Source organism: Astyanax mexicanus, chromosome 18, assembly GCF_023375975.1.
Source record: "Astyanax mexicanus isolate ESR-SI-001 chromosome 18, AstMex3_surface, whole genome shotgun sequence".
NCBI lineage: Eukaryota > Metazoa > Chordata > Actinopteri > Characiformes > Acestrorhamphidae > Astyanax > Astyanax mexicanus.
The window spans coordinates 13,230,491-13,251,783 of NC_064425.1; the positions used below are offsets into that span (position 1 = coordinate 13,230,491).

At 39.1% G+C, this 21,293-nt stretch overlaps 1 protein-coding gene across 7 annotated transcripts; it reads right to left on the reverse strand.

Moving 5' to 3' along the window:
• Nucleotides 1-4,368: 4,368 nt before the first annotated feature.
• On the reverse strand, nucleotides 4,369-19,474 carry hnf1ba (HNF1 homeobox Ba). Of its 7 annotated transcripts, none has more exons than XM_007248628.4 (10): nucleotides 18,953-19,474; nucleotides 15,915-16,114; nucleotides 14,943-15,132; nucleotides 14,572-14,807; nucleotides 11,072-11,229; nucleotides 10,076-10,202; nucleotides 9,343-9,525; nucleotides 8,980-9,098; nucleotides 8,225-8,269; nucleotides 4,369-6,394 (listed from the first exon to the last, which is right to left on the reverse strand). In XM_007248628.4, the coding sequence occupies exons 1-10, from the start codon at nucleotides 19,312-19,314 to the stop codon at nucleotides 6,371-6,373; spliced, it is 1,644 nt and encodes a 547-aa protein (XP_007248690.1). In that variant the 5' UTR covers nucleotides 19,315-19,474; the 3' UTR covers nucleotides 4,369-6,370. The 7 variants fall into 7 exon arrangements, with proteins under 7 accessions (XP_007248690.1, XP_007248687.1, XP_015461160.1 ...); XM_007248625.4 differs by having other exon boundaries at nucleotides 4,369-6,391; nucleotides 14,943-15,213; nucleotides 18,953-19,473; XM_015605674.3 differs by having other exon boundaries at nucleotides 14,943-15,213; nucleotides 18,953-19,473.
• Between the last annotated feature and the right edge of the window lie 1,819 nt (nucleotides 19,475-21,293).

Sequence of the window (21,293 nt, forward strand, 5' to 3'; positions counted from 1 at the left end):
GTGTAGTTGTCTGTATTGTTAACTCTGAGCTACTAAAGGATGCTAATAAGCATTGCTCCCTCTGTCCTCTGCTCCGAGGCTCTGTTCTATTCAGCAAGCTGCCGTAAAAAGAGCAGCAGTAAGATCTTTAGTGGCTCCCTGGGAGCAGTATCAAAGAGCTCATTGATAACCAAACAAGGGGGCATCATTGGGTTACAAGTGTATACTCAGCAGGACATTCTCTTTCATAACTAGGCATGGCGATCTTTAGGGCGCATTGAGTCAAAGACAAAACAGGTCTAATCACAGTGTTTTAGTGGCACTATCACATTACAGCTTCACAATGTAGCGCAATGAACTCGTGTTTGATTTGCTCATTAACAGTATTAGGTAAATCCTTGGCTAATTAGTCAAATGATGTGTTTTCTTTATATGAAATGGAGAAACAAAGTTAAGGTGATAAGTAATCTGGTGATTCTTATCATAATATTTCATTGGTACCATTGACAACAACCAGCTGTTTTTCCTGGTGTTTTAGCTCTGGGTGTCTATATTATTTGTTAGCTAAATATATTAGCATCATTATCATGAAAACTAAAGGAAAACCTAGTCACCTTATTTACTGTAGACTTGTTTTTGGTGAAGGTCCTGAGGGACCCCTTTAACCCTGATTTAAGTAAACCATATTCAGCACATTGTATAGAGAATTCCTATAAAATGTCATATTTACTGACACTGACAAAGCCCAAACCATAAAACTAAAGCAGATTTTGGGTTGAGATTCAAAATATCATCAATTAAGCTGGTAGAATGTCCACTGGGCTGCTCAAAATATCAGAATTAGCATCTGTGAATCTGACACAAGTATTTTACAATCCAAAGACTGTCTGTAGAACTCTGCAAAGATACCCCCACACAAGCATAGTTTATACATTGTTGTTGTTGAATGGTATGAGAGCAGTGTAAGGGAGTTGACTGAAAGCACTCACTTTTAATATTCAGCGTTTTTTACCCAAAAAAGGAGCTGAAGTATTGTCTAATGGGTTTCTCAGCACACTTCTGAGAGAAGAAAAGGAGCACCAAACATGTGTAGTAACGAAGTAGAACTACATAGCTTCTAAAATGCTTTATCTGTACTGGAGTATTATTTTTACTTCAGTACTGTACTTAAGTACTTAAAAAAAACTGTATCTGTATCTACTGGAGTATTATTTTTACTTCACTACTGTACTTAAGTACTAAAATGCTGTTTCTGTCTCTACTGGAGTGTTATTTTTACTTCTCTACTGTACTTAAGTACAAAAAGCTGTATCTGTATCTACTGAAGTATTATTTTTACTATACTACTGTATTAAAGTACTGAAATGCTGTATCTGTCTCTACTGAAGTATTATTTTTACTATACTACTGTACTTAAGTACTAAAATACTGTATCTGTATCTACTGGAGTATTATTTTTACTTCAGTACTGTATTTAAGTACTAAAATACTGTATATGTATCTATTGGAGTATTATTTTTACTTCTGTACTGTATTTAAGTACTAAAATGCTGTATCTGTATCTACTGGAATATTATTCTTACTTCACTATTGTACTTAAGTACTAAAAAAATGCCGTATCTGTATCTACTGGAGTATTATTTTTACTTCAGTACTGTACTTAAGTACTAAAATGCTGTATCTGTATCTACTGGAGTATTATTTTTACTTCACTATTGTACTTAAGTACAAAAAAAATGCTGTATCTGTATCTACTGGAGTATTATTTTTACTTCAGTACTGTACTTAAGTACGAAAATGAGGTATCGGTAACTACTGGAGTATTATTTTTACTTCAGTACTGTACTTAAGTACTAAAATGCTGTATCTGTACTCTACTGGAGTAGTATTTTTACTTCACTATTGTACTTAAGTACTAAAAAAATGCCGTATCTGTATCTACTGGAGTATTATTTGTACTTCAGTATTGGACTTAAGTACTAAAATGCTGTATCTGTATCTACTGGAGTATTATTTGTACTTCAGTATTGTACTTAAGTACTAAAATGCTGTATCTGTATCTACTGGAGTATTATTTTTATTTCAGTACTGTACTTAAGTACTAAAATGCTGTATCGGTAACTACTGGAGTATTATTTTTACTTCAGTACTGTACTTAAGTACTAAAATGCTGTATCTGTCTCTACTGGAGTGTTATTTTTACTTTACTACTGTACTTAAATACTAAAATGCTGTATCTGTATCTACTGGAATATTATTTTTACTTTACTACTGTACTTAAGTACTAAAATGCTGTATCTGTGTCTACTGGAGTAATTATTTACATATTTTAGATGAGTTTAATAGTTTTACTCTGATATATTGTTTTATGTTCTGCATTGTTACTCGTTAAAATGATAAAAATATTAGAAATCATTCTAAACCCACATTATCACTAAAGTAAGAGTGATAGATGATCTGCATTGTCACCGCTGGGTTTGATAAAGCTGCTTTTCAATGATTAAATCAGGAGATCAAGCTGATCTTATAAGAAGATCTCGCTGATCCCGTTCTGCCTTTCGCTCTGAGAACTTTCCATTGATTTCTGTAATAACTACACTAATAACACAGTTCTGTACTTTTACTTTCAGTACTTCAGTACTACATTTTACTATAAACTACCTGCAATACTTTAGTACTTCTACTTACCTGTGGAGCTTAAAGAACACTTCAGCTTCTACTCAAGTCTCTTTTTTTTTGATAGAGCTCTTGTACTTTTACTCAAGTCTGGATCTCCAGTACTTTATACATGTCTGAGAAGCACTGACACATGAGAAGAGAAAATCCGCCCTCTTATCATGTCATAATGCAATGAAACCTTGTCAGGAGTCATAAAAGCTTCGCCTTGAGATTTACGTGCATTGTGGGACACCTTGTACAAGCCAGGTAGAAACACTCATCAGCAAATACTCCAGGCAACACTCTGCCACAGACAATGTGATGCATCGTGTAACACTGGGCCCTCTGAGCAGCAGATAAGTTGGACAAACAATGCTCGTCAGGGCTGTTGGGAAGGGGCACTAGTTCAATAGACACACATTCCTCGCTCTCTCGTCAGAATGAAAGCAGCTCTATATACGGTTGCGAAACATCGAGCATCGAGACCTTGCGAAAGCCAATGAGCCAATTATTGCTGTCAAGAGAAAAGCTGGAATAAAACTTTAGGCGCAGTGTGCTGATCCCTGATAGTATCTAACATTGGTCATGCCAAGTCTGAAGTTTTCCATGCACTGTAAAATAGTGAAGTGATCCAGACTATGAAGGAACACATAAGGAATCATGTAGTAACTTAAAGGTGTTAAACAAACCAAAATACTCTGTGAAGCATTTAGGAACTCTTTCTCTTCCTCTACTGTGGCGGTCCTGATGAGTGCCAGTTTCATCATAATACCATTTTTGGTGGTCTTTACAGCAACTGCATTTGAGAATATTTTCAAAGTTCTTGAAATTCTTCTTTTCAGATTGACTGACCTTCATTTCTACTTAAAGCCATTCTTTTTCTTTACTTAATTCAGTAGTTCTTGCTATAATATGGATTAGAACATTAATCAAACAGAGCTTTTCTCTGTATACCAACTCTACCTCTTCACAACTTCACAACAGATGCTCTCAAATACATTATTGAGAGGCAGGAAATTCTAGTATTTAAATCTTGAGGGGTTCAGCACAGCTGTTAACTGAAAGCTTGAATTCCAGATATGTGTAAAGCTGTCATCTTAGCTAGAGGAGCTACTTTGAAGAATCTAAAATATAAAGCATGTTCTGGTTTGTTTAACACTTTTTTGTTCACTAAATAATTCTAGATGTTTTTCCTCATAGTTTGGATGAGTTTAGTATTAAACTACAATACAGAACATTTTAAAATAAAGAAAAAAGACTGAATTTGAGGTTTGACATGTACTATAATAGTTCTATAATTGTTGATGTTTATATGCAGTTTATATGCAACACTAAATATCCTGTAATTTTTATTTTTTATATTACATTATTTGTATGTTAAATTTTGCTTTGGTTACATTCACTGTCGCTTACAAAATCCCCCCCCCCCCCTCCCCCCAAAAAAACAAAATACTAAAGTTTTTATTATTTACTGAAAGTTTGAAACATTTATACAATTTATCTTTGATAAATGCTTTATTGTTTTTGTTGCAATAGTTTTATTCTTAAAATTATTAAAATATGTTTTGTTATTTTGTCATATCGCCAAAAATAATGTTAGCGCACAAATACTGTAAAATACTATAGAATTATTTTAGGGCTGTATTGCCCACCACTAAGACCCGTACACACATACACACACATTTTTCACAAAAAAGGGGGGGAAAAAAGGTAAAACAACCAACCATTAGAAATCTTCAGAAGAGCCTTTACTTAAAAACCGTAGTTTTTTTCCTCACAGTATAAATAATGATTTTTTAATTGATTTTCATTTTATACAAAAATAATACAAGAAGGAAAAGAGAATAATCACATGGTTTGTTTAGAGAATGGCACTGTAACCACACGGCAGTAGACATAATGTTCAGTAAATGCATTACAAACAAAAAACACAAAAACAAGTTTAGTGACCTTTTAGGAAAAAGTATGGAATGCACAAAAAGGGACAGCTGGACAGCTGGACAGCAGATGAAAGCTACAAATAAAGAGATGCCAGCCTGAAAATATTCTTAACACACTCCTTTTTACCTTTTTAACTTTCTAAAAATGCACAAATATTATTTTATATAAATGTAGCTGAGAATAATGTGTTTGGCTTGAATATACAGGATTAATTTTTTTAAAAATTGCATAATTGGCTAATACTGTTCATACTGCTGATCATGCTGCTGATCACGCTTAATAAGGTGAACCCTCATGATCACATCACTCAAACGTGCTGGTGTGATGGCTCTGGCTGCAGGAACCAACACCAAAGTAATTCAGCAGGAGACTCCTTATGTTATTATCAGAGCAGATTTTATGAGCCCAGATAATCAGAATATGAGGAACTGATTTACAGTAGGAATGCACTGAATATTCAGAAACGTTTTAAAATTATTATCAACCAAAATTGGAAGAAATTGCTTTTGACATTCAGCTGAAGAAGTGAAAAGGCAGAATCATTAACATATTTATATAAACAATGACATATTTGATTGCCCAATCTAATCAAAACCAGATATTCACTCTTCAATAAATATTTTTCAATTGTAGTTTTGTAATTGTGTCAATTCCTTTGAAGAGAAACACAAAAATACATTTAGGAAAAATGTGAAACAATAATTTCAGTGCATCCCTGTGATAAATGTGTAATGAATAAAACAAACAAACCACAAAAACGTAAAAAAAAAAAAAAAAAAAAAAGGGTAGTTTCATACATTTCCAGCTTGGTGGAAGGTCTGCTTTGCTTTCTTTTTCCTTTCTTTTGTTTGTAAATGAGACAATTCCAGCGTCTTTTTGTGCTTTCCGATACATTGCATAGTCAGTCCTTGCTGTTTTAAAGATTGTCGTCTCTGAATCACAGTTTATACGTAAAAAAAGGACACAATTAAAGAGGCAGACCTTGAATATGTACACCATTTTTAAAAGAAGTGGCATATTAATTATTCCTATTTACATCTGTACAGGAGAGTGACCAATCATACTAAGAGTTAACAATGGAAGACTTGTGTGGTGTGTGTGATAATGATGTGTGTGTGTGGTCCACAAGAAGCTCAGTTTTTTTTGGCAAATTTGACCAAATGACCAGAGGAATAGCTGACTCATACTGAAGGTTTACAATAATATATATACTGTACATTGATTGTCGTATAATGCATGATTGAACATGGAATGTTGTGTGTGCAATGAGTGGACTGATGCGGATATGTCCAAACCCAATGGAAGCCAGGTCATCCTCTGGAACATTTGGTAGAAGCATAAGTTCGCTATTTTGCAGCTATTTCCTGTCTTATTCCAGTCGTTGCATTTGTTCCTCTGAGGTGGACGATCCATGCAGAACGCAAAACACTGTTATATTGTCAAACTGTTACAATGGGCTTGGGTTGTAGTTTTCCAAAGATGTTCCACCTTTGATCAGCTGAAAGATAAAGTCCATTTAATCCTCCTTCCATCTGTTATCCTGCGGTAAGAAGATAAAGAAGGCCAAGCCATAGCGTCCATTGCCGCTTTTGAGTCTGCTCCCCTTTCTCTCCAATTCGGCTCCAGCATTATTGACTGTCTCGTCTTCAAGCGCACCGGTTGCCAGTTATTAGCAGTCAGTTAGAGTTGCCACAGATACAGTGGGGAGTGGTGGAGGTGGAGGTGGAGGGCAGGGAAATGTGCTCCTGTTGCTAGGCTTCAAGGAATCAAGGAAGTCAGGTAGACGTGCTGCTCACCAGGCTTGCAGAGGACACTGCTGACAAAGAAGGGGAGGAAGCGAAAAAAGAGGAAATGAAACGGTCTGACCTTACAATAACTGTAATATCGCACCTTTTACCATGTCAACAAAAGAACATGAGGCTGTGATGTAAAGCTAGGCACAAGAAAGCACAGAATTTCCTCAGCGGCCAGAGGTAGCAAGTTATCAGGACGTGGGAAGACGTGCCACACCTGACCAAACACATTCCTTGTCTTTCTTCCGCCTACTCTCGCGCCTGCGTTTTCCACTGAAACAGCCTTTACTGGATTGTTTGCCGTTTCTGTTTCTGCCTCTCTGCGCGAGGGAGGAGGCACGTGACCCTGCCGTGACCCACTGGCCGGCAAACAGCCTCACCTGGGTCACCTGATAAAGGTGCAGGCCAGCTGCCGGGGGGCCAGACACATTACACATTAGATGGGCCAGGGGAGGTGCAGAGGGGCATTTAGTGTGTGAGGGTAAAAACATGGCAAACAGGAGGGTAATAAAGCCAGAGTGTGTTCATAATATCACCCCCCCTCAACCATCACCCCCACCGAAAGCCCACTGCCACTTGTTGCCCCACCCAGTACAAATACAGGCGACTGATAAGGGTCAGTAGGACCTGAAAGTGCCCTCTCAGCAGTCTGTGGAAATGCATAGCCTAGACATGCTTGAGTGAACTGCACTGGAAAATTAATTCCATAAATAAGTCTAGTGACTTCCACATAACTAGCATATGGAAGGTTTGCTACACCATCTGAGCATGCATTCACTCTTTGCATTAAGTGCACTAAACCATATAGTGTACATTTAAAAAGTAAAAAACGGAAGTGGTCTTTAACGTGTATTTAATGTAAGAGTTTTTATTAAAGTCTGCAGTGGGGGTGAAGGTTTCTCATAGCAGTGAGAGAGAGCGAGCGAACTCTGACATTAAGGCCAAATTGCGTCAGCTCACCGGTTAGTGGCCAGCGTGGGAAATTAGGCGTGTGAAAGCAGTTGAGTGCGGACTGCATTTCAGGCTAGAGCGCTCACCGAGGGCGGGGGGAAGTCGGAAGAGGTGTAATTAGTGAGCGCACACACCGACCCCACCGCCCGTCCACAGCAGCGAAACCAGCGGCGAACAAGAGCTTTGATTAAGAGTGAGGCTCATTTCCTGGTCCGAGACACTGAGGGCTGGGTCAGGGAGTGGTGGAACAGAGAGAACGAGTGACAAAGATGGAGAAAGCTGGGGAGATAGGAAGTTAGAGGGGTGTAGGGTTAGAGAAAGAGAAAAAAGTAAGGTAATAAGGCAAGAAAGAAAGGGTAAAGATTAAAGCAAAGGCTTGCAAAGAAGCGGAGAATATGTGTGACAGGGACAAAGAGGAGAAATAATGGAGTGATTGAAAGGAGGAGAAAGTGACAGAGTGAGAGAGATACAGAGAAAGTGAGAGACAGCAAGAGAGGTAGAGAGGAAGCTTCATTTATCAAGTTGCGGCTGAGAGCACGGCTGAGTGATCCGTTGGGCCGTTCAAAGGAAATAGGCATTCTGAGGAGTATCTCTACGCCCTTCGCTCCACTGATTGAGATGTGCAGAAAGCATGACGAAGCCAAACCCAGCAATCAGGGCAGTAAACGGCCCTGACTTCATCAATGCTGCTCTTCTAAGAACCTAATTTACGTCAAGATCCGGAATTTCTACTTTTTTACCTTTTATTTTTCCTTTTCCTAAAACCTTACCCTGACCGCTGAGGATGTTTAAGAATAAATATTCTTAAGATATCATCGATTTGATCAGATCATGAAAGACCTTGTTTTTGAGCATTACCACAGTGCAGAGCTTTAAAGTGACTATATTTAAACAGTATTTACCCAGGAGAGACCCCCCAGTTGCACCATCTTGTTTACAGGACCATCCTAATGTGACAGGGATTAAAGAAATTATCAAAATGAACACTGAAAATGAACTCAGGGAACTAGCTAGGCTCGACTATTTATATGGTTAGTACAGTGCTCATTAGAGAGATCTGCTAGAAACATAATATTCCATCAGGGGTTTTGGTGTATGTTAAGGTTGTGCCGTCCAGATTTCAGAAAACATTGAGAATAATTAAGATTTGCTTAAAAACATTTCTATGAACTGAATCCAACATAATTTCCACATGAATAAAATGTGTTTTGTCAGTTGTTTATTAGCAAAATTCATAAAAAAGCTAGGAAACAAAATTATGCTTTTGACAAATGTGAAAATTATGTTGTTTTTTCAGTATAAGTTATTAGTGAGATACAGTAGAGGGCCAGTGATTTTTACATACATATAGAAAAGTCTTTCCAAAGCATGGCTATAATGATACATGCACAACAAAAAAATACATTTCATTAAATACATATTAGGGCTGCAAAATATAGTAAAAATAAAGTAAGCACCTCGTCAGGTGCAAAGGCATAGTACAAAATAGCAGTTCATGTTATTGTCAATTTCCATGGCATATTTACCAGAGGCAGAAATAATCAGCTCAATATGACTGGATTAAAAAAAATGCAATGTCAGTTCTTGTCAATATATATTGTGCAGCCCTAATACATATACCACAAAAAATATCCCATTCACAGAAATTATGACTGACCTGTTTGTTGGAGGACATTGAGCTGAGGGTGCTGAGGCTGTTGGTGTCCGTTACTACCATGGCGGAGGGAAAACGCGAGGGGTGGGAATACTGTGGTGGCTCCTGCTTATGTGAGTACACTGCGGACAGAGTAGAAATACAGATAAATCACACAAATGTTCGCTGGAAAGAGTTAACCAAGGATAAGCTAGTTTAGGTGTGCTTACAATATAGTTATTTCAGGTCTAAGGTTAGGGTTATTATGTGTGAATGGGCATAGCATGAGGTTCATTGGTTAACTTAATTGATTTTCACTTATAACATTTTTTATATAGTGAACTCAATAGAAAATGACAGTGTAAGTGGTATAGAGAGTATACTCACTATGTGAGTGCGTGACGGTGGCCATGAAGGGCTGCTGGCTCATATGGCTGTGAGACTGCTGCATTAGTCCTTGCTGGTGAGAGCTGTGCAGCTGCTGGGAGAATTGCACTGGCTGTAGAGTAGCCAGACTCCCTGCCACACTGTTGATGACTGGCACCGTCTGTGCCTGCGACGTGTTGAGACCTGCACACAGAACCATACAAACATACAGTGTCAACAGATGATGCTGGGTCTGCCTTAAAACAGCTTTATCTGGGGCTCCAGATTAATCAAATTGGAGCTGGGATCTGGTATCATGTTGGGCCTACTGTATATGAGTTTCCCAACAGGAAACCAGAAGGTTTTGTTCATTTGTGTGTCCTTGTTAGCTCCACATATGGATGTCAGTCATGGGATGGGACCAGGAGGGTTAAAGATGGGACTCATCTGGGTTTGTTCACTAGACATAAACCTTACAGTAGATGGGACCCATGTGAGACCCATCAGAGCCTGTGGCCACCTTAATCCCCACTAACCCAATTATTGGCTAGGCACTTATAATGTTTCTGAAGGGTAGTAAATCAGGCTATGTGAATTCTTTAACCCACATTATATCCCTGATACAAATCAATATAAGACTTGTGACTTGTGATTAATTACTGTATTTGTCTGTAGAAGAAGAATGAAATGACGACAACAAGTGCCAGGAAACGACAGACTATGCTCAAAGGAATTAATAGGGATATAAACTTACTCTGTGCAATTGCCATGACTCCAGAGATAGGCATGATGAGGTTCTGCGTTTGCTGGTGAGCATGGTGTGGGCCGTGCATACTGGTCAGTGTGCTTACTGGTGGAAGACCTCCACCTGATCCTGAAATCTATAGATGAAACGCAGACAGAAACACACTCAGTCAGGCACCCACCCATGCACCAAACCCTTCACATTTCACAGTTTCTTATATTTGCCTTTCAAACCTCAGATCAGTGACCAGTAGAAGGGCTGTAACAATGTTATCAATTGTTCTGTAACTGTAAAATTATCTCAGGCAAGAAGCGACCAGGTCTCAAAGAGAGGGATAGTTTATTTGAATAGGCTGATGAGGCTCAGAGAGGAGGTCTTGCTCAGACAACTGTCTCAAGGTACAGATAAGCCACAGTTGTCCTCCCCTCTATCATTCCTGCAGGGGCTTGCATTTGACCTGCTACACAAGTGCACCAGAAAGTTAAAATGAATTTGATTCAGACCCAATTATATTCAGTATTGTCTTTTATATGAAAACAATTGTAAAGACTGAAGTCACCTAAAGACTGTCTAGTATAAAGTTCAATATTTGGATAAGGCAGGGTGGTGGGAGGGTCAGTTGTTTCGCCCCGCACCGGCCGGCTTAATCGAGCGCTGCTGTCAGTCCTCTTGCCAGAGCAAGCAGCGCCCCACCCTCCACTTCTCCTTCCACGGCATATAATCAATAACAACAGAATGTTTCTTTGTCAGATTTATTGGCTTAGCCATGGCCATGCCCTGTTCAATCTACCACCAGTCTGGAGGCCCATGCCTACCCTGTGGTGTTGTGGGCTAAGCCTAAGTATCTTCCTGGAGCTTAGACTGAGGGAAGAACAATAGCACATTTGTTGGGCCTCTGGCAGGTCAATGGCAGCGCCTATCGGGGGCCTTGTGTGCCGTTTGCTGTGTCAAAAGCAGGGCCCAGGCTTATCTTATCTGAGGCCAGGAGTGGCCAGGTGTGCTCACCATCTTGGCGTCAGGTGACAGCAGGCTGTGGCTAGGATCCAGCGCTCCAGGAGAGATCTGCTGCAACACGGACTGTCCACTCGTCATGCCATTGCCGCTGTGGTGACTGATTGTAGTGGAGGAGCTGACTTCTCCTGGACCCTGGTTGTACCTGACGGCTGTAGGAGAGAGACAGAACAAAGGAGAGAGAAAGGGAAAGCAATAGCTGATTACTTCTCAAAGTTTGCCTTGGAATGCTTGAATGTGTGTCACACATATCTGTATGTAGGGCAAAGATATATGCCTCTGACTAATTGTGTTTTCACATCAGCCAGAGATCTCTCAGGCTGCATGCTGGCCCCAGACAGGCTTGAGCAGTGCAAACAAACTTGGGCCCCACCACTGCAGATATGGGACCAAAACAGCCAAGGCCACTAGAGTGTGTACACTCAGCACTGGGCTTGCACCATTCACCCTTGGTGGCAGGCTTTTCCCAGGATATTATGAATTCGCTAGTGTGCCTTTTGGAATAATGAACAGGAATTTTCAAATAAAAAAAAAGGAAAGAATTCAGGGGGAGTGTACTTTAATGTTTGAGTCTCAGGTCCAAACTGGGGCGTCACAGTTCACTTTGCAGGAATGTCAGCCATGCCTTGTTTAGCAGCTGTTTGCAAATCCCAGACTCTTCTGATACCGGCCGGGCAAACATTAAAAAATCAATGCCAATGTCAAACATGTCTGCTCTTGCGTGGTCAGCACCCCACTTGAAATTTACCAGCAGACTCGTATAAGCTACAGTAATTAAGAATAATATTTTAAGAGCAGGTTCCTCCTAAACCATGTCCTTGACCTCGACATGGTTTTAGATACACCACATGGTGTACAAACAGCTCTTTGGTCAAACACTTTATTCACATGTTTTAATACCAGGTATATCATCACCATTACCAAATTTTGGTATATCATGAATTTTAAAAAGTAGCACTTTATCCACATGGCATCCATCCCATAGCTCATTCTCTGGACATTAGGAGAAGACATTTCTGACTACAATAACCAGCCTGTACTCCACACTTAGTACCTAGCCAACTCTCTCACTACTCTACAGCATCTTGTAAACACCAGCGTAGGACAATAAAGCACTCCATCGTGTCCATGGGCCGCTCGCCACACAATAGACCGACCACCATAAACAGACTTTATTTTATAGGCCTGTGCCCTGTAAAAGTGTCAGGGGGAGAAAAGGGGCTATTCATCGAGGCATTGTCTGACTTTGTCTGCCATTCACCCAGGCTGCAGAGACTACTTCTCTCTCTTCTCATCTCTTTCAGCCAGCCTGGTTAGTGTTGTCTGACCCAGGCCAACCAGCAGGAGAGCTGTGTTTCTGGGGCAACAAGGAAGCAAAATATAGTCTCTCTCAACACAGCACGCCAGCAATGCGGGACAAAAAACATCAGATGCCATAGGTAAGCGAAACTCCCCATGCAGAACCTTTAAGTACTTTGGACCTCTGCGTAACTGTAAAAGGAACAAACCCCCGAATGCCTACTTCCTAAGCCACAGCACAGAACAAGGGAGTTTTGGTAAAGAGCTTGTGCCACCATACACTTCTCAGTCAAACAGGGGGAGGGCGGGAAGTCCCGGAGGGGAGTGGTAAGCACAGAACTGAAGCAAGGTTTAAAAGGCTTCAGTTCTCCCTGGGACCCATGTAATATCAAAGCCCTAGTGCCCAACCCCAGGCAATGCTCTTTCTAATGCTGCTGCATATGAGAGACCTCCTGGGTCTCTGCAGGACGTACGTGGCCTTTCAAGCTTTTCTGTGGCCCACAGTAGAAAGTGCGGAGAAGATTGTTGAGCTCTTGGGTTCCAAAGGTCAAATAGAATGACACTGTAGTGGTGAGCATAGCATTCTATTTATTGGCACACAAGCTACGGTAAATTAACTCAATAACGAATATCCTCTAATGAGTAGGAATTTAGGCTTACATGTATATATTACATATGACAAATTACATATGGCTTACATGAGGATATCAATAATGTTGCACAAGCAGTCTATACTTCAGGGCTAAATTTCCAGTAGCATCAAATCAATTTGTTTGTCATCAATAAAACATAAGGAGTTAAAACCATAGCATAGCCTCTGACCCTGTAATGACCTCTTTCTCACAACCTGGTTTTGCAGTGCTTCAAGAAAGAGGGCAAGAAGAGGGGGCTTCACCCAGATCCCCCTTTAGCTGCAACAGAAAAGGTGATCAGTCCTGTCTGGTCAGAAAAGAGCCAATACTTCAGCGGACAGCTCCTGCTGCTCCACTCCTGTCTCTGCCTCGACCACTATACTTTAGCTCATAAAGGTGGGGGGATTCGGGTGGGGAGGGGGCGATATCCCCTCCCCTAGCCCAACAGAGATAAATGAACCTAGGTTACAGTCACTGTAGTCTTCTAATACACCACAGACAATGGGGCTCCCTGCTAGGAGAGGGTAAAGAGAGCAGGGGACAGGGGTGCCCCTTATCAAAGGCCTAGGAGATGTAGTAGCCAAAGGTTTTAATTGTCAATTAAGCATGCATAATACAGACCATGCCTTAGCAACACGATGAGGGGGCCCTGCTGAGCCATTCTTGTCAGGCCAGGCTCCTACACTGAAAAACAGCTGATGCTGCTGGCAGGACATCATGTAAGCCCCATAACCCCCATCTTGCAGAAGAGCCTGGAAAACCAGAGTGTATTCTGACTGCAACGCACCCCTACCCCCAAAATCTTTGAAAGTTCTCCCCCTTTCTACCTCTGACACCACCTTTTCTTGCCCCTTCTTGTGACCTGAGGTCATTGACTGGTCAGGTGTACAGAGGGGAAATGCCACAAGTAAACACATGAGTTTCCACAAGGTTAAGCAATATCCTCGACCCAAAAGCACTCACTTCTAGATGTCTTTTTACGCAAGGTAAAAATAACAGCCAAGCCTTGACAAGTCAGATGCCCTGATTTATATTTTTAATGCTAATATCTGTATCAATCAACTAGTTTGCAGAACACTTGTTAGGTGTAAGCTCTGTCACCTCTGACAAGGTGCTGGCAATTAAAACAGTGAAACATCTTTAAGAACAATATGTCCATCTTGCTAGTGTAGAGATCCTTTACTTAAGTGACCTGAGCCTGACCCTGGTCCTCATAACATCCCTGGGTAGGAGTTCTTTGTGGCGTCACTCCTGCCTGCTGACTCCAGAGTAGAGATTGTAGCTACAATGTGGATTGTTCTCTACGAGTTTTCAAAGCTCAGAATAACAATGGCATTTACTCAGTGCGCTCACTCACTCATTCACACCCACTTATTGATCATGAGCCTTCTCATCGCCTTCACCCTGATTTGATCAACTTTGTCAACTCTATCACTTCTTCTCTTCCAATCGAAGAAGAACTGATGCCAGCAATTGTACCCTGACTGTCATAAATCAGCCTAATTATCAAGCAACATCAGATCGACAATTTAGCTCAGCTAGATCTGAAGAGAAGTACGGTACCTTGCATTTTGCTTGGTGGCGAAGTGCTGGCTTGCGGATGGTGAGGCGAACTATGCGAGAGAAGGGAGTTCATGCTGTGCGTCTGACCACTGTAGGCATCCATCGCTAGTTTCTGCCTGAAGGCCTCTTCCTTTCGCCGATTGGCAAACCAGTTGTAGACACGCACCTCTGTGACTAGGTTGGTGCCGAGCCCTTGCGCTTTGGATGGAGATACCCCTCTTTGAAGACACTCCGCCCTAAACAGGGTCAAGAAATACCAAACTGGGGTCAAGAAAGGTTGGGTGAAGTATTGAGCATTTGAAAAATCTTTCAAATTAAGGCAGGAATATTGCATATTACAATAAACATAATTAGAATGCATGTAGCATTACCGATTGCACTCTTCCACCAAAGCCTCCCTCTCCTCTTTGCTTGGGTTCTTCTGCCGTTCGTAGGCCTGGTACAGAATCTGCTGGGACGCAGGCCCCCATTTAAAGCGGTTGCGTCGGAGCTTCTTTAGTGCAGGCTCAGTGCTGGCGTCTTCCACGTGCTGCGGCATTCCCTGTCCAGGCTGACTGAACTCTGGGAAAAAAAGGAGCACCTGATCCTGACTGGCTTTGTCTGTCATATTACTGCCAGACCCATGTACTGCTTGGTTGAATTCTGAAAAGGAAGAGAAGTGTTTTTGATGCATGTGTGATTTTTTCCTTTCTTTTTAAAAAAGGACAGAAAGGAATAAGGCATAGAGACATCAGATTCAATGTGAAGTTTAGCTTATAGATGATACAGATCATATTAAGATCATATTATTGTTTAATTAAGTGCTATGGAGCAGTACATATACTTTTCATATCTCTTTGTAGAAACTTCATTTTTTATACATGCTGATGTTCTTTTTTGAAGAAAATATTGGAGTCTTTGCACTTTTTCAAATAGAAATAGAAAATGAAAGCAAGCACTAAAAGGTTAAATTGGATCTGAGTACATTTCTTTTTTGCATAGCATAACATTTCAGCTTATTTATATATGTACTTAAGCATACACACATACATCAAAATGTAGGAGTTAAGATATATGCAGAGACTAGCCATAACATTAAGGCATTGACCACTGCATACTTAGAACAAGTTCAACACATCATCTTCAAGAACTGACTGTTCGCTTGTATATGTATATGTATAACTCACTCGTTGACCCATTGATGTTCTAAGCTGTCAGTGGCTTTGATGTGATGGCTGATCAGTGTATATATATAAAGAATAAATTAACAAAATGCAATCCAAAAACCAATCAAATAAAACATATAAATCGTGTAAGGTTACGTTAATCACGTTCGTAAACAAAGTTTAAAAATGTAAACTTACGTCGCAGGATCTCGCGCTGCTTCCTGACGTACCACGTGTAGAGCGCCGCGCGCTTCTGCGTTTTCATTGGCGTGCCCTTGTTCAGGTGTTGAGACAGGTGAGACTGGTTGAGGCCGGTAACGTCCACCACCTCGCGCTGAGGGATGTTGTGCTGCTGCATATACCCTTTGATCATGCGGGCCGCGCGCCATGGGTCCTCACTGAGGGAAAAAGGCCAAATAAGCGTTTTTTTACAGTGTTTATTATAAGTGTTTATATTGCAACCTTAATATGCAGCCTGCTTAGTTCTAATTTATGTATATATTAATGCAGGCCAATCAGCTCATTAAGTTGCTTAGATAAGTGTGTATAGCAGTGTGTTTAATTAATAAACAACCTAAAAACTACTAAGTTTATAAATGTGTGACGATTTTTGCGACTGAAGCTCAATTGGAATTTGATATATATAAACAGACAAATAAACAACTATAAATGATTCATATTACAGTCCATAAATCATGATCTTGTACAAACACAAGTATTATATATTCTTCTATAAACATGAAACCTGAATGCGTCCTTTAATAGAGTGTTACAGTGTATGTTTACGTTATAAAATTGATTTATATTATATAGGCCATACAAGGTCCAAGAACTGTTTTTAATTCACTTGATATGAGAAAAGCATTTTTCTATTGTAATACTTCTCAGTTTTATTAATATTTATTGAAAGTTTGAATTACGTTTCGTATTTCTAGTTTCTTTTCTTTTTTTGTCTTACTACCGATAAAACTAATGTGGCATCGATTTTCGTTTGTTTGTTTTTGTGAGTCCAGATCAGAGTGTGAAAAAAGAGTATTTTGTCTTTTCCCGAAATTAAGATTCTGTGTGGGGTTGATGCTATGGTTGTTATTCTTATTGTGGGAAATCATTTAAATGGATATTTAAGAAAAATAACAATTTAATTTATCAAACGCATGCGAATAAATAAAAAAAACTGCTGGGTGAAATAACTGATTAGGTAAACAGGACATGCTGTTGAACCTCATGTTATCAGTATGGGATGGGTTCCGATATATTTCCGATATATTTTTATATCTCTATTTCTTTCATGCTCATGTAGTTGTTGATCCCGCCAATAAATGAAAGTTAATCAACGGCTCTAAAGACTTCCAAAGGTTACAGGCTTCAGTTCAGCCCTGTCTGATCTAATTAAAAACTAACGTTTATAGAATACCTTTAGAGCTAGAGCGATCTTTGAAAAAGGACAGATGTTTTTGAAGACTGAGACATAATAAAATGAAAACAATGAACACATAAAATTAATACAATAAAATAAAAACAACTCATGAAATCACTTCCCGTATTTTTCTTTTGTTTTTTTTTTATGTATGTTAAAAAATAAGTACAAAATAATTTCAAATAAAAACTTTGAATTTGTTTAAGTGGTAGCGCCGTCTTTAATTAAAAGACTCAATTCAATACTGAATTAAATACAAAATAAATAAAAAAAACTAGTTAAATAAATCAGATAACATATTTTCCTTTTTCATTAATACGTATTAAAATCGCTTTGACTAAATAAAAATAACTATTCGGTTTTACGCAAGATGTTGAACCGCGTTCGGAAAGGCGATTACAATTGTAAACGGCAGTAAACACGATAAATATTATTCGTATATTTGTATCTGGACTTACCGCAGTGTTAGGTTGATGTGTGTAACCTGAAGGAGAGTCGAGTGTTTGGTTTGGAGAGAAAGAGCAGAGAACCTGGATTATGGCTTTCACCAATGAATAACCAGAACCTCCATTCACACTAATCACACGCCACTGTGTATCTTTCAGTTGATGATTTATAGAATAAAATTAATAATAACTCAACTCCACGTGCTTTAGTTTGGGTTTTTAAACTGCATTTGTTTATGCTGGGTTAGAAGTAAAAAAAAGAAGTGAAAGTGGGTATTATTATGAAATTAAACATAAGTATACTTTAGCTTAAGTTACACTGATGGAATGTACTGGTGCTATTATTATTATTATTATTATTATTATTATTATTATTATTATTATTATTATTATTATTATTATTACTATCTTTTAGCAAGTAACTATCTAACAATATTATTTTGTATAGTTTTTGGAAGAACACATATTATTTAAATGTAGTCTCCATTGCGCTGCCATAGTTAATGATAAATGGAGCTTCTTCACTTCATATTTCTTCAAGCTAAAGAAATAATAACCCGAGTAGATAATTAGTAACCAGAAAGCGAAAAGATGAAATCGTGGCGCGGGGTTTTAAATTTGTAAACACCACCTGGCAACTTCAGCTCTGTCAGAAATATAAAACATCTAATTTTCGTCTTTAGCTTTCATTTTAGACACGAATTTTTCTTTTGTCAGCTTTTTGTATTTACCGCGGCGCGTTTTTTTTTTCTTATCTCTTAACATTAATCCAGAACCAGCTGAACAGTTTTTCCTAAAGTTCACATTTAGAGGAGAAAAATAATTGCTATTGAGAAGACACGATAATTAACAAATGGATGACAGGACCTTACGGTAACAGTGATAAGGTTAATGGTGATTTGCCCTTCCATTTAGAACACGTTTCACACAGTTAATTAAGTTATATTAGAATGTCTTTGTTAAATCTTTTATGTCCAATAAACTTTTTGTTGCAAAACGTATTTGTACAGTTGGCTTTTTTCAGGTGTAAATGTTTAGTATTGATATACTTAGATTATTAAATAGAAAATTGACGTTTCTTTCACTAAACGAATTATTCTGACAAAACCAGCAATTAAATTAAAAATGTAGGGGACAGGCAGCTCAGTAGTTTTAGGTTTGCTATTGGCCTAACTTTTTCTATATTCTTTGCTATGTTATTTTTCCATTACATCATTCATTTAAATTTAACTTATTTACTCTTTTTATTTAGAGACACAAATATAATTTTAAAATAAAATCGTAAATCATACGCTGTGGATTTGTATGATTTCGGACAGTAAATATTAAATATTAATTTTGACCAATTTTTCCAGTCACTGTAAATCACTTACGCTAGCATCCGCTCCACTTCTGCCCGCTGCTCGGCCGCCTCCTCCGTGTTGAGCGCCTGAAGCTCCTTCAGGATGGGCGGCGTGTCATAATCGTCCCCGTCCTCCGAGCCCTCGTCCCCGGAGAGTTTCCCCCTGCCGTGCCCGTTAGAGAGCGTGTGAAACACCGGCTTGTGCGAGTCCCCGTCGCCGCTCATCGGAGACGTCTGAACGCTCCCCTCCAGCTTCACCCCCAGAGTGGCCGGCCGGGGGTCCATGTCGTCCAGCGCCTGGACCAGAACCTCCCGGGTCACTCCGGAGTCCAACAGGGCGCTGAGGAGCTCCTGCTGCAGAGAGGTCAGCTTAGACACCATCCTCCCCAACATCCAAGAAAAGAGTGAATAAAAAAATAAAGCTAAGAAAAATAAGAGAAAAAAGAAAGAAGGCGGAGGGCGAGAACCTCCAGGGCTGAAGCGATAGCCCCAGCGCGCACACCTGCTTCTTCCAAAAAGCCTCGCTCCTCTAACTTTGCCATGATGTCGTCTAAAAACAGCGGACAGCTTTTCGTCTTTTTCTCCCCGCCCGTTTTCCGGCGAGGCCACGCCCCCCTCGGTCAGTGCTTTTACGCGCTTGGCCAATGCGTAAAACTACATCCACCCTCAACCCGAGACCGCTCGCGAGGACTCAATCTCAACAACGCTGAAGGCGCGAGACTAGCAGCCAATCCCTCCGAAGGGGGCGTGGTCTTGACGGAATACAGGTGTGTAATGAACTGGAGGCCGATGTTAATGAGTGGGCTGGCCGGTATTCGGAGTCTTTATGTAAATGAGCGGCTCAGCGTGTTTGCTCTGTAGCTGGAACGCTTTTATTGGTCTCCGTTATCAGCGACTTTCTGGTGAACTTTGGACTTTGTCAGATTCAGACTGTTTTGAAAGGGGGAGGGTAATAATAGCACCACCAACAATAATAATAATAATAATAACAATAATGATAAAAGAAGTAAAAAACTAAACAAATACTAGAACATCATAATTTAAAACTTCGCAATGTCGCCAAGAGCCTATACTAAAGGAGTATATTAACCAAAAATAATACTTTTATTACTACTACTACTAATACTACTAGTAGTAGTAGTAATAATAATACAATAAATAATAATAGTATAATACACAATTGTATAAATAGATGAATGCCATTCATGACATATTTGAAATTATATAAAATACACAGAGTTTGTCAAAATGACAAAACCGTATCAAAAATATTACTCACAATATATATTTATAAAAATCATTTTTACCTTTATCCTGTTAAATGCCTGATTCAATCTGACTCCAATTAGATGTTAAACGCTGTCTATTAAATTTTACGAATTTACGAAGGACGAATGACCTTGACTAAATAAGTCTTTGACTAAGTCTATGACTTTGTATTATGCAATACAAATAACTGATTAGTTTGGGCATTTGATTTTAAAATAAATATGGAAAAAAAATAATAATAAAAGGAAGCGAATAATGGCGAACATTTACTTTTGTGAGCATCGCTTTTGCATACATTTACACGAACGTAACATTCGTTGAACCTGAGCCTGCTTGAAATAATACACGTTTCATCTATCCGATATGTTATACAGAAAATAAGAAGCAATCGTACAAAAAGTTTTTATGTATTCTTTCATTCGTTTGTTCATTAAGCTTGTTTTCAGTACTGGTTTAATTATCTTATTTATTTTTTTGAAGTCAACGAAATGTCAAAATCTGACTTACACAAGCTAAATTAATATTTTTATCAAGCTTGTCTTGCAAAAAGAAACCTTACCAAAAATCTGAGCAACAATAAGTTTAAAGTTAAATCAGCAAAAAATATTAGAAAAACATTAGGTGATACTTAGTACTTAAGTTTTTGTTATTTTGTTATGTTGCGCGTGCTAAAAAAAATCGACTCTTGATTAATAGTTGTACGGTCGACAATCTGACCACATTGTTTTGGTGGAGTAGAAACCCAAACAGGACACTTATCATAAATGTGTACGATTAGCTTTAATCAAATTCTTCAAATAAGATTTGCGGTATTTTATTTACTAATCTTTAGCATTCCAGAGGCGCAGTGATCACGTAGAATAAAAACAAACAAATTGTGAACACTTGTTAGATTACAGGTCTGATAGGACAGACACCAAAAAATATTTTATTATCAGACATAGGCTGCTAATCAAAGGCGCCAATTAATTTAATCATAAACCTGCGCATAAATCTGCGCCGTGACGCAACGGGACATGTTTTCATTATAATGGTGAAATGTATAATGGGCCAAGTTTTTTTATGGGCGACAGGACTGCACTCCACTTCTTTAAGAGCTGCCT